The 15,028-nt window shown below is 37.7% G+C and overlaps 1 protein-coding gene across 34 annotated transcripts in view; it reads right to left on the bottom strand.

The window, feature by feature from the left end:
• The window catches only part of EPB41 (erythrocyte membrane protein band 4.1), a 204,351-nt gene that overhangs the window by 68,877 nt on the left and 120,446 nt on the right, over positions 1–15,028 (bottom strand). For all 34 annotated transcript variants that reach the window (XM_060017470.1, XM_060017495.1, XM_060017542.1 and 31 more), the window contains exons 10-11: positions 14,022–14,119; positions 11,451–11,623 (exon numbers count right to left, since the gene is read on the bottom strand). In XM_060017470.1, the coding sequence (XP_059873453.1) occupies positions 11,451–11,623; positions 14,022–14,119 (271 nt within the window). The remainder of the gene's footprint in view (positions 1–11,450; positions 11,624–14,021; positions 14,120–15,028) is intronic.

Below are 15,028 nucleotides of genomic sequence, written 5' to 3'. Positions count from 1 at the left end.
TTGAGAGTCTGCCTGCCAACGCAGGGGCACGGGTTCATGCCCCGGTCCGGGAAGATCCCACATGCCGCGGAGCGGCTGGGCCCGTGAGTCATGGCCGCTGAGCCTGCGCGTCCGGAGCCTGTGCTCCACAACGGGAGAGGTCACAACAGTGAGAGGCCCGCGTACCACAAAAAAAAAAAAAAAAAAAAAAAAGAAACATCAATGGGTATCCTTTTAAGAAATTAGAAAAAGAACAGTTCAATAAAAGGAAAAGGAAAATAATAAAGATACTAGCTGGCATAAATTAAATTAAAAATATATAAGAAGAGGGCTTCCCTGGTGGCGCAGTGGTTGAGAGTCCGCCTGCTGATGCAGGGGACACGGGTTTGTGCCCCGGTCCGGGAGGATCCCACGTGCCGCGGAGCGGCTGGGCCCCTGAGCCATGGCCGCTGAGCCTGCGCGTCCGGAGCCTGTGCTCTGCAATGGGAGAGGCCGCGACAGTGAGAGGTCCGCGTACCGCAAAATAAAAAAAAAAATTATATATATATATATATATATATATATATATGAAGAAAACAAAACCAAAAGTTGGTTCTTTGGAAAGAGTAATAAAATTAATAGATCTGTAGCAAGACTCTTAAAAAGAAAAGGGGGGGCAGTAGGTTCACAAATTACCAATATCAGGAACATAAAAGTACTAGAGATCTTATAGATATTAAAAAGATACACAATTTTATGGCTATAAATTTGAAATTTTAGATGGAATGGACATTTCCTAGAAAAACACAATTACCAAGAACTAGAACATCTTAATAGTCCTTTCTAATAAAGGCGTTGACTCTGTAAGTAAAGAACCCTCTCACAAAGGGATCTTTAGAATCAACTGGCTTTATAGGTGAATTCTTCCAAACATTAAGGAAGAAATAATACCAATCTTACATAAAACTCTTCCAGAGAACAGAAAAAGAGGGAATCCTTCTCAAATTTATTTAATGAGGCCAGCATAAACTTGATATTAAAACCTGACAACATTACAAGAAAGGAAAATTACAGGCCTTTCTCTCTCATGAAAATCATTGCAAAAAGCCTAAAATGACATAAGAAAAGTATATTATGATCAAATTGAGTCTACTTCATGAATGCCAAGAAGGCTTAACAATGGAAAGTCAATCAATGTAATCCACCACGTAACATAAGAAAGGAGAAAAATAGGACTTCCCTGGTGGCACAGTGGTTAAGAATCCGCCTGCCAATGCAGGGGCCACAGGTTCGAGCCGTGGTCCGGGAAGATCCCACATGCCACGGAGCAACTAAGCCCATGCGCCACAACTATTGAGCCTGCACTCTAGAGCCCGCAAGCCACAACGTGAGCCCACGTGTCAAAACTACTGAAGCCCGCGTGCCTAGAGCCCATGCTCTGCAACAAGAGAAGCCACCACAATGAGAAGCCCACGCACCGCAACAAAGAGTAGCTCCTGCTTGCGGCAACTAGAGAAAGCCTGCGCGAAGCAACAAAGACCCAACACGGCCAAAAATAAATAGTTAAATTTTTTTTCAAAAAAGGAGAAAATCATATTATATCCACCAATGAAGTGAAAACACTTGGTAAAAGTCACCATTCATTCATGATAAAAACTCTTAGATATTTCCTTATCTGATAAGAGGTAGCTACATAAAACCCAAAGCAAACATCACATTTAATGATGAAATACTGATGCTTTCTCCCTAAGACTGGGAGTGAGACAAGAATATATAAAGAACCCCTACACATTAATAAGACAGACAACTCAATAAAAATATGAGCAAAAGATCCGAATAGGCACTTCAGAAATAATTATATGCAAATAGCCTATAAACTATGGAAAGGTACTCAGCTTCATTAGTCATCAGGATTTGAGTGAAGATTTTTTTTTTTAAGTACTTTTCTTCCGAGCAGAGAAATTAAACAGAGGGACAAGAGTTGTAACAGGAAATTCTAATGCACTTAAAATATCACATAGGAAGTGTGGGACATAAAAATTGTGCTAACATTCAACTAAATAAGAAAAATAATCACCTTATTTTCAAAATTTATTTGTTAAGCACTTACAATGCAGCAAGTACTGTGGTAATTATCAAGACCAACACCACTTAAGATCATGCATCTTTAAAAAGTTTTCAAACTGTAGAGATAGGAAGAAGGCATCATGGAATAAATCAAGGAAAAAGGGATTGATCTGGATATCAGAAAATGTGAATTCTGTCTTAAATTTGCAGTACAAAACCAGGTTAACTTTGGACAAATTACTTTTTTAAGCTTCACACTCTACTTCTATAAAATAAGATGGCTGGAATAAATTATTTCAAAATTCTTTTTCTGAGAGGGCAGACAGCAGAAGCAAGAAGAACTACAATCCTGCAGCCTGTGGAACATAAACCACATTCACAGAAAGATAGACAAGATGAAAAGGCAGAGGGCTATGTTCCAGATGAAGGAACAAGATAAAACCCCAGAGAAACAACTAAATGAAGTGGAGATAGGCAACATTCCAGAAAAAGAATTCAGAAGAATGATAGTGAACATGATCCAGGACCTTGGAAAAAGAATGGAGGCAAAGATCGAGAAGATGCAAGAAATGTTTAACAAAGACCTAGAAGAATTAAAGAACAAACAAACAGAGATGAACAATACAATAACTGAAAAGAACACTACACTAGAAGGAATCAATAGCAGAATAACTGAGGCAGAAGAACACATAAATGACCTGGAAGAAAGAATGGTGGAATTCACTGCTGCGGAACAGAATAAAGAAAAAAGAATGAAAAGAAATGAAGACAGCCTAAGAGACCTCTGGGACAACATTAAATGCAACAATATTCACATTATAGGGGTCCCAGAAGGAGAAGAGAGAGAAAGTACCAGAAAATATTTCAAGAGATTATAGTTGAAAACGTCCCTAACTTGGGAAAGGAAATAGCCACCCAAGTCCAGGAAGTGCAGAGAGTCCCATACAGGATAAACCCAAGGAGAAACACGCCGAGACACACAGTAATCAAATTGGCAAATATTAAAGACAAAGAAAAATTATTAAAAGTAGCAGGGGAAAAATGACAAATAGCATACACAGGAACTCCCATACGATTAACAGCTGATTTCTCAACAGAAACTCTACAAGCCAGAAGGGAGTGGCATGATATACTTAAAGTGATGAAAGGGAAGAACCTACAACCAAGATTACTCTACCCGGCAAGGATCTCATTCAGATTGGATGGAGAAATCAAATGCTTTACAGACAAGCAAAAGCTAAGAGAATTCAGCACCACCAAACCAGCTCTACAACAAATGCTAAAGGAACTTCTCTAAGTGGGAAACACGAGAGAAGAAAAGGACCTACAAAAACAAACCCAAAACAATTAAGAAAATGGTCATAGGAACATACATACCGATAATTACCTTAAACATGAATGGATTAAATGCTCCAACCAAAAGACACAGGCTTGCTGAATGGATACAAACACAAGACCCATATATATGCTGTCTATAAGAGACCCACTTCAGACCTAGGGACACATTCAGACTGAAAGTGAGGGGATGGATAAAGATATTCCATGCAAATGGAAATCAAAAGAAAGCTGGAGTAGCAATACTCATATCAGATAAAATAGACTTTAAAATAAAGAATGTTACAAGAGACAAGGAAGGACACTACATAATGATCAGGGGATCAATCCAAGAAGAAGATATAACAATTATAAATATATATGCACCCAACATAGGAGCACCTCAATACAAAAGGCAACTGCTAACAGCTATAAAAGAGGAAATCGACAGTAACACAATAATAGTGGGGGACTTAAACACCTCACTTACACCAATAGACAGATCATCCAAAATGAAAATCATTAGGGAAACAGAAGCTTTAAATGATACAATAGACTAGATAGATTTAATTGATATTTATAGGACATTCCATCCAAAAACAGATTACACTTTCTTCTCAGGTGTGCACGGAACATTCTCCAGGATAGACCACATCTTGGGTCACAAATCAAGCCTCAGTAAATTTAAGAAAATTGAAATCATATCAAGCATCTTTTCTGACCACAATGCTGTGAGATTAGAAATGAATTACTGGGAAAAAAACGTAAATAACACAAACACATTGAGGCTAAACAATACTTTGCTAAATAACCAAGAGATCACTGAAGAAATCAAAGAGGAAATCAAAAAATTCCTAGAGACAAAAGACAATGAAAACACGACGATCCAAAACCTATGGGATGCAGCAAAAGCAGTTCTAAGAAGGAAGTTTATAGCTATACAAGCCTACCTCAAGAAACAAGAAAAATCTCAAATAAATAATCTAACCTTACACCTGAAGGAACAAATGAAATAGAAACAAAGAAAACAATAGCAAAGATCAATAAAACTAAAAGCTGCTTCTTTCAGAAGATAAACAAAATTGATAAACCATTAGCCAGACTCATCAAGAAAAAGAGGGAGAGGACTCAAATCAATAAAATCAGAAGTGAAAAAGGAGAAGTTACAACAGACACCGCAGAAATACAAAGCATCCTAAGAGACTACTACAAGCAACTCTATGCCAATAAAATGGACAACCTGGAAGAAATGGACAAATTCTTAGAAAGGCATAACCTTCCCAGACTGAACCAGGAAGAAATAGAAAATATGAACAGACCAATCACAAGTAATGAAATTGAAACTGTGATTAAAAATCTTCCAACAAACAAAAGTCCAGGACCAGATAGCTTCACAGGTGAATTCTATCAAACATTTAGAGAAGAGCTAACACCCATCCTTCTCAGACTCTTCCAAAAAATTGTGGAGGAACACTCCCAAACTCATTCTATGAGGCCACCATCACCCTGATACCAAAACCAAAGATACTACAAAAAAAGAAAATTACAGACCAATATCACTGATGAATATAAATGCAAAAATCCTCAACAAAATACTAGCAAACAGAAGCCAACAACACATTAAAAGGATCACACACCATGATCAAGTGGGATTTATCTCAGGGATGCAAGGATTCTATATGCAAATCAATCAATATGATACACCATAGTAACAAATTGAAAAATAAAAACCATATGGTCATCTCAATAGATGCAGAAAAAGCTTTGGACAAAATTCCACACCCATTTACAATAAAAAACTCTCCAGAAAGTGGGCATAAAGGGAACCTACCTCAACATAAAAAAGGCCATATACAACAAACCCACAGCAAATATCATTCTCAATGGTGAAAAACTGAAAGCATTTCCTTTAAGATCAGGAACAAGACAAGGATGTCCACTCTCACCACTATTATTCAACATAGTTTTGGAGGTCCTAGCCACGGCAATCAGAGAAGAAAGAGAAATAAAAGGAATACAAATTGGAAGAGAAGAAGTAAAACTGTCACTGTTTGCAGATGACATGATACTATACATAGAGAATCCTAAAGATGACACCAGAAAACTACTAGAGCTAATCAATGAATTTGGTAAAGTTGCAGGATACAAAATGAATGCACAGAAATCTCTTGCATTCCTATACACTAATGTTGAAAAATCTGAAAGAGAAATTAAGGAAACACTCCCATTTACCATTGCAACGAAATGAATAAAATACCTAGGAATAAACCTACCTAGGGAGACAAAAAGACCTGTATGCAGAAAACTATAAGACACTGATGAAAGAAATTAAAGATGATACCAACAGATGGAGAGATATACCACGTTCTTGGATTGGAAGAATCAATATTGTGAAAATGACTATACTACCCAAAGCACCCTACAGATTCAATGCAACCCCTATCAAATTACCAATAGCATTTTTTATGGAACTAGAACAAAAAATCTTAAAATTTGTATGGAGACACAAAAGACCCCAAATAGCCCAAGCAGTCTTGAGGGGAAAAAACGAAGCTGGAGGAATCAGACTCCCTCACTTCAGACTATACTATAAAGCTACAGTAATCAAGACAATACGGTACTGGCATAAAAACAGAAACACAGATCAATGGAATAGGATAGAAAGCCCAGAGATAAACCCATGCACCTATGGTCAACTAATCTATGACAAAGGAGGCAAGGCTATACAGTGGAGAAAAGACAGTCTCTTCAATAAGTGGTGCTGGGAAAACTGGACAGCTACATGTAAAAGAATGAAATTAGAACACTCCCTAACACCATACACAAAGAGAAACTCAAAATGGATTAATTAGAGACCTAAATGTAAGACCGGGCACTATAAAATTCTTAGAGGAAAACATAGGAAGAACACTCTCTGACATAAATCACAGCAAGGTCGTTTTTGATCCACCTCCTAGAGTAATGGAAATAAAAACAAAAATAAACAAATGGGACATAATGAAACTTAAAAGCTTTTGCACAGCAAAGGAAACCATAAACAAGATGAAAAGACAGCCCTCAGAACAGGAGAAAATATTTGCAAACGAATCAACGGACAAAGGATTAATCTCAAAAATATATAAACAGCTCATGCAGCTCAATATTAAAAAAACAAACAACCCAATCCAAAAATGTGCAGAAGACCTAAATAGACATTTCTCCAAAGAAGACATACAGATGGCCAAGAAGCACATGAAAAGCTGCTCAACATCTCTAATTATTAGAGAAATACAAATCAAAACTACAATGAGGTATCACCTCACACCAGTTACAATGGGCATCATCAGAAAATCTACAAACAACAAATGCTGGAGAGAGTGTGGAGAAAAGGGAACCCTCTTGCACTGTTGGTGGGAATGTAAATTGATACAGCCACTATGGAGGTTCCTTAAAGAACTAAAAATAGAATTACCATATGATCCAGAAATCCCACTACTGGGCATATACCCAGAGAAAACCATAATTCAAAAAGACACATGCACCCCACTGTTCATTGCAGCACTATTTACAATCGCCAGGTCATGGAAGCAACCTAAATTCCCATTGACAGACGAATGGATAAAGAAGATGTGGTAGGGGCTTCCCTGGTGGCGCAGTGGTTGAGAGTCCGCCTGCCGATGCAAGGGACATGGGTTTGTGCTCCAGTCTGGGAGGATCCCACATGCCGCGGAGCGGCTGGGCCTGTGAGCCATGGCCGCTGGGCCTGCGCTCCACAACGGGAGAGGCCACAACAGTGAGAGGACCGCGTACCGCAAAAAAAAAAAAAAAAAAAAGATGTGGTACATATATACAATGGAATATTACTCAGCCACAAAAAGGAATGAAATTGGGTCATTTGTAGAGACATGGATGGATCTAGAGACTGTCATACAGAGTGAAGTAAGTCAGAAGGAGAAAAACAAATATCGTATATTAATGCATATATGTAGAACCTAGAAAAATGGTACAGATGAACCGGTTTGCAGGGCAGAAATAGAGACACAGACGTAGAGAACAAACGTATGGACACCAAGGGGGGAAAGGTGCGGGGGGGTGGGGGTCGTGGTGGGATGAATTCAGCAATTGGGATTGACATGTGTACACCGATGTGTATAAAATTGATGACTAATAAGGACCTACTGTATAAAAAAATTAAATTAAATTTAAAAAAAAATGTGACACAGACACTAAGTAAGCAAATGCTGTTGGGAAAATGGCGCCAATAGACTAGCTCCACGAAGGGTTGCCACAAACCTTAAAAAAAGAAAAAAACAAAACCTTTTTCTAAGCTCCCAAAACTCTGTGATACTAACGGTAAAGCCACCAAAGCTCTGACTGTCTTCCTTTAGAATTGTTTTACATGCTTTAGTTTTGGAAACTCAAACATTGCTACAACATTTGAAGACAAATTTTTGGAGATTTCCCGCCAGGAACACAGTGTATAATTTAATATAACTGGCCAATATTAGTCAATTAGACAGAGACATCAAGGTTTTTTAAAATCTTGAATTGAGGGCTTCCCTGGTGGCGCAGTGGTTGAGAGTCCGCCTGCCGATGCAGGGGACACGGGTTCGTGCCCCGGTCCGGGAAGATCCCACATGCCGCAGAGCGGCTGGGCCCGTGAGCCATGGCCGCTGAGCCTGCGCGTCCGGAGCCTGTGCTCCACAGCGGGAGAGGCCACAACAGTGAGAGGCCTGCATACCGCAAAAAAAAAAAAAAAAAAAAAAATCTTGAATTGAACTGTGAGGTTTCTACAGCTAGAAAAATAGAGACAGTCAACATGTTATTTCTACAAGTAACAGAAGCATCTTTATAAGTAAAGCTTTCCTCAGCCATAAAAAGAAACGAAATTGAGTTATTTGTAGTGAGGTGGATGGACCTAGAGTCTGTCATACAGAGTGAAGTAAGTCAGAAAGAGAAAAACAAATACCGTATGCTAACACATATATATGGTATCTAAAAAAGAAAAAACAGTTCTGAAGAACATAGGGGTAGGACAGGAATAAAGACAGAGACGTAAAGAATGGACTTGAGGACACGGGGAGGGGGAAGGGTAAGCTGGGATGAAGTGAGAGAGTAGCAGGGACACATATACACTACCAAACGTAAAATAGATAGCTAGTGGGAAGCAGCCGCATAGCACAGGTAGATCAGCTCGGTGCTGTGTGACCACCTAGAGGTGTGCATTAGGGAGGGTGGGGGGGAGACGCAAGAGGGAGGAGATATGGGGATATATGTATATGTACAGCTGATTCACTTTGTTATACAGCAGAAACTAACACACCATTGTGAAGCAGTTATACTCCAATAAAGATGTTAGAAAATAAATAAATAATTTCTAATTTGTTCAAAGTACCAAAGCTCACTAACCTTTGAATTGTTGGTTATTTTTGCTATTAGAAAGAAAAGCTACATCAGGCATAGTATCTATATAACAATGAAATTTCATTTAGTGGAAGAAGCCATATGGTATCAGACAGACGTGAGTTTTTGTTCAAGCTTTGGAACTTACTAGCTGTGAGATCTTGAACAGATTGCTTAAACTTTCCAGCCTTAGTTTTCTCACTGAAAAATGGGGATAAAATAATAAGAATAATAACTCCCCAAAACAAAGATAAACTGGAGGTAGGGTGATTTACCGGACAAGAAAGCGATGCCTGAGGTTGTTATATGAATATGGCAGATATGAAGATTGAGTGATCATACCTCAAACTTAACATGTCCAAAAGAGAAGTCTTGATTTCCTACATCCCCAAACTCTGCTCCTCTCTCAGACTTTCCCATTGTAGTAAATGATCAAGCCTAGGAATAAACCTTGATTTTCTTTTCCTTACCATCTCCAACACTTAATTTACCAGTAATTCTGTCAGCGCTACTTCTGTATTGTATCCCTGACCAGTTTTCACTGTCTTTAACGCCAATACTCAAGTCCAAGCTGTTGTCATCTCTCACTCAGATCCTGCAACAGACTTCACCAAGCTTCTCCTTTACTACCCCTGTAGTGGAGTAGATCTTTGTAGTAGCCATGTGTGACTATTTAGGTTTAGTTAAAATTGAGTTCCTCAGTTTCACAGTCACATTTCAAGTTCATATGGCCACATATGGCTACTGGCTACCAAACTGGACATCACAAAATAGAAAATTTTCATCAGCATGGAAAGTTCTATGGGACAGCACTGATCTAGACACATGCCAAACTCACATCTACCTACAGGACTTTGTACTTGATACTCCCTTTTCAAGAATGTTTATCCCCCCAAATTCGGGGATGGCTGGCTCCTTCTCATAATTCAGGTTTCAGTTCAAATGAAGCTCCTCAGAGGAACCTTCTAAATTTAGAGTGGACCACTCAATTTGAAACAGCTCCCCAATCTCCCCATCCACAGACACTCTCCATCCCATTAGTGTTTTATTTTCTTTATAGCACTTATCACTACCTGAACTTGTTTCATTTTATTTCTGTTTCTACCCATAGAATGTAAGCCCCATGAGGGCAGAACCATGTCTGTATGTTCACAGCTGTATCCCCAATAACTAGAACAATACCTGACACACAGAAGTTTAAAATAGTTGAACAAATCAGTAAATAAGTATGGATCTGGCAGAACATGGATTTTGGAGTTAAACCAACCTATACTCCAATCCACCAGCTATCATATCTTAAGAAAAGTTATTTAATCTCTGAGCTTAATTCCTAGTGTTGTGATGAAGAGTAAATAAACAAAGCCTACAATCTGCCTTGTAGAGAAACATCAGAAAGAAAGAAGCATGACTCGTGGTACGGAAGCACAAAAGTTCTACTGCTTAGGTGATTTCTTTTCCAAGTGTGGTTGACCCATTCCTGATCCCTTTAAAGTGAGCTAGGTATTTCTGATATATGCTCCCATAATGCAACAAACCAGAATATGGCAGCATAGTTCTGGATGATACAAAACAAAATAATAATGCTGCGGCTAGAATATTAACAATATTTTAATGACAGCTAATATTTTGGGGTCACATTAAGTGCCAGCCATTGTGCCAAGCATATCATCTCATTTATTTTCTCATGAAAATTCTTTGAGGTAATATTATATTATCATCATACCCATTTTATGAATGAGAAAACTGAGACACTGAGTAAGTAACTCACCCAAGAAGATAGATCATAAATGCAGTGGTTGAGATTGGAACCAGGTCCGACTCCAGAACCGAAGCCTGTAACTACTGTAACATGCACCTTGCTTTTACAATAGATAGTATAGAGCTGCAATCAGCAATACTCTATTTTGGTTACTGCCTTCTGAACTTTTATTTATTTGCCACCTCTTTCTAGCTGCATAAAGAACTGAATATGGCTTGGGAATCCCCTGGTGATCCAGTGGTTAGGACTCGGTGCTTTCACTGCTGGCGCCCGGGTTCAATCCCCGGTAGGAGAACTAAGATCCTGCAAGCCACGTGGCAGGGCCAAAAAAAAAAAAGAACTGATTGTGGCTTTTTACGTCATTTCAGTAATGCTAATGCTCTCAAATCCTTGAGACTAAACTTAGAAAAACTGAAACAGATCTTCTGTCAGTATATACAATTATGAAACTTATTTATTTCCTCCCTCTTTTATTTAAACAAAATTTGGACACTCCAGTAATAGGATTGTTTTTTTGGTCTATAATTGACACATGACAAATGATCTAAACTTTTTCAGTGATTGCGCTAGTGACGCAGACCCCTTCCCTCTTTTCTACTTGAAAAATAACTATTTAAAAATGTTCAAGAGGGGTTTAGTTCAGTATACTACATTAGGTGTCACCCTGTGGTAGAGATTCTGAATTCTAATTCCAATTCTAGTGGTGTTCAATCCACCACTTCCCAGCAGTGGGACCTTGATCTAGTTACTACTCTCTCTGAACCTCTGTTCTCCTTTTCTTAAGATGATTCCACTAAATTCGACAATTAGTGAGATCCATTTCGTTTTATCACTGAGACTCTTTAATTTGATTCTCTTATAGATAACTGCACTTAGTTTGAATGTACCCGACCACATCTGATAACCATTCTTCCTTTATCTCTCTCTAAAGAGTTAGGATAACAAGAAATCATTAATATTCAATACAAACCTCCATCAAGGCTTCGGGATGCCCGTTTGCTTGCTGTACGCTCAAAGTGTGGGGCAGGCCTGTCAATCAGAGCACTAGCTTGCCTGGTCTGAGCCTGAGTTCGGCCACTGTATCGAAATTTGGATCCCAGGGCAAGAAATTTGCTTTTAGGAATGGTGTCTGTAGATGTCAGTCTGGGGGGAGAAACATGATAATCATATATTATATACATCATCTCACTCTAATGAGGTTGTGAGATTAAAGACAAAATCAAGTATTAAAAAGTTTCACAATTCTCACAGCTTCCTTATAGTTACTAAGACAAAGTTCCAATCAAGCAATCATTATTTTAATTCTGTCATTTCTCAAAACAATATGTATAATTTATTTGTGGCTTATATTAATGATATAATCTTATATCGCTATAGGTAGGGTCAAAATGCTTTTGTAGCACTGTACTATTTTCACTATACCCCTGTAATATTTTCATCATTTTATAGATAAAAGAAACTGAACCTCAAAGAAGGTTACTTGCTTAAGGTCATAGCTGTTAAGAAGTTGGGCAGTCATAGAATTCAAGCCCAGAGCTCTTTTCCCCTCTCCTAGAATAATAATTTTGTCAAATGCACTCCAAACTCAATGCCTGGTATTCAATGCCTATTAAATCCTATTTAATAGGATATTTGGTGTATTTTCAACTCAGTTAGGAACCCCATCTTCTTTCTAAGCAGTACCCTGTGCTCTCTTTTGTCATGGCATTTACTACACTGAATTGAAACAATCCGTTTATGTGCTGGTCTCCACTATGAGACTGTGAGCTCTCTTTGGGTAAAGAATAAAGACTATGACTTATTCATTTTGTGTTTTCACTTTGGGCATAGTGCCTGGCATGAATCTGGCATTCAATAAATATTTGCTGAATAAATGCATAAATTGCTACATCAAATACTACCAAAAAGAGAGTATTTTTTTCTCTTTGGGGTAGTTTAATTCAGCAAATGCTTTCTTTTATGTAATGAAGAATTACATGTTAATATATCCTCTTATTTTGATGCAATGGATTTAAATATGCTATCCTACAAGTAAATGCATTGGTTGCAGCTGAAACCTATACCATAGATATTAAACATTCAAAATAACTCTTTTTTTGGGGGGAGGGAAAAATTAGGAGTTTGAGATTAACATATACACACTGCTGTATATAAAACAGATAACAACAAAGACCTATTATATAGTACAGGGAACTATACTCAATATTTTGTAATCACTTATAAGGGAAAAGAATCTGAAAATATATATATGTATACCTGAATCACTTTGGTGTACACCTGAAACAAACACAACATTGTAAATCAACTATACTTCAATTAAAAGAAAAGGGAAAAAACCCTCTTTTTACTCTTCCTCACCCTCTTTTAAAACTCTATTTTCTTGGTTTTAAAGAAGATGATGAAAACATAAAGAAATATCTTAATGCCAATAATTAAGATTCTTTAATCAAATATAAGGTGTAGCCTCATGTTTTATTTGAAATGAGAACTGAAATGTTATTTTCCCTGACTTGTCTTTCTGTCCAGTGTTCTTTAGTGCTAAGTATGATATGAAATTACAAATAGAAGAAAAAGTTACCGTGGTTCTCTCTCTTGAGAGCCATTCATAAAAAGTCAAGTTTATTTACGAACAACATGGCATGAAGTCTGGGATTTGCTTCAAAATAATCTAAGAAGTAGTAGGAAGGAGTGAGTGGGGATATAGATAAAGCAAGATTGACCTTGGGGTGATAATTGTTGAAGGTGGAGTTTGGGACCAGAGGAGTTCATTATACTATTCTCTTCATTGTGCTATACATGCAATTTTCTATAATAAAGATATTTTCTTAAAAAGGCAAACTGACAACTAGCTGGCTCTCCTTTCAACAGAAGTAATTATTTGTCTGCTAGATTTTATGTTCCATCAGGACAGGGGCTAGAACTATCTAGTGATATATTCCCAATGCCTAGTACAGTGCCTATACAAAGGGTAAGCACACAGAAAATGCTTGGTAAATGAACACAAGGGGTTAATTATATGTCCTCTTGAAAAGCAAAGGAGATGAAACTTTCTTCTGTCTTCTGTTTATCTGATACAACTGTGCTGCAAAGATAGTTCTCTGTGCTCTCTTTCTGGGGTTGATTAGAACCAAAATAACCATCAGCTTCACGTCTTTAACCTTCTAGTATAAGAGCCCCACAGAAGGTAGTTAAGCACTCCTTAGAGAAATTCCATGTGGAGCTAAGTCAGGGTACCTCTTCCTGACAGGACTGGTTTTAGCTCCAGTTAGGGCAATCACAGAGCCTCTAGTAAACACAGGTTCCTATTTCTCATTTCCCTCATCCTTCTACCATACACAGAAAGGTGCTCTGGGAATGTTAAGACAGTGTTTTTCAACCCAAAGAAGGAGAACTAGACTCATTTTATCTTGCTTAAGATGATCTCACCTGAGCTAAATAAAAGACGGCCAGCCATGCAAAGAAGGAAATTTCAATAGCAGGTTTAAAATAGAAGCATGCATAAATAATTTATCCTTGAAAAATACTTAAGTGAGGACAATACCTGAAAAACGTGTGATGCTCTACACAGACTTTCCATAATTTCTTAGCTGCTCGGTAACTGGGAAGTTTGAATCCGATGGTACTTTCATACTGTTCTTGCTATAAATACACAAGCAAACACGGAACATAAAGTATTATTCAACTACAGTGATACAGGACCAGAGAAATATGGTGCTGCGGAAGAGATCATTGTGAATAAAAAGAAAGTTACTAGTCTAAGGACATAAAATATCATTTGAAATTTTTTCCTACTTACCAAAAGAAATTTACTCACTGAGAGTGGTTTTTTCCACAGCAAGGAAGCCAGGGAATGCATCTTATATCATTTACACATGTTATTTTGTTCAGAAACACACACACACACACACATATACACTGTATATTATTCTGAGACACAATTAAGTCACATTTTGATTGTCCAGACACTGCTCTTCCTTAGTTACTGTCTGCATTTAGGATACTAGACTACTCAATAATCAGGGAATAGGATAGCAGATGATTCCTCCAATCAACTAATATTATTATGCAATCGTTTTTAATAATAGGAACTAAAGATTGTGGCTCAAACCAGATTATTGAATTATTAAATGCCTTTTTTTTTCTTTGATTGATCATTAGTTTATCTAGATACTTCTTTGACTGAAGTAAACCACATCCTGCCAGGGCTACTGGAAACACTGTCCTGCTAGTCTCTTGCCTCTTTTTTTCTGCCTTAAGCATACTTTATAAGATGGAAAGGACACTGACATTTACTTCTAGTGCCTATTATTGCCAATAACACTATGATCAGACAGTATCATCTGTATTTTTATACATGAAGAAACTGAGGTCAGAGAAGTCACCTGCTTAGTCTCACAGCTATTAAGTGGCAGAACCAGAATTTCATGGTTGCCACTACACCACGCTACTTCTGAATCATCTGTTGTAGTCACAATACTATACTCACTTCTCAAAATCCTATATACACTTCTATACTATATACACTTCTCAAAATCCTACTGTTGTACT

This window comes from Delphinus delphis, chromosome 1 (assembly GCF_949987515.2).
Source record: "Delphinus delphis chromosome 1, mDelDel1.2, whole genome shotgun sequence".
Lineage (NCBI taxonomy): Eukaryota > Metazoa > Chordata > Mammalia > Artiodactyla > Delphinidae > Delphinus > Delphinus delphis.
The sequence above is the reverse complement of the archived record's forward strand: the minus strand, read 5'-3'. Positions and strand labels throughout refer to the sequence as shown.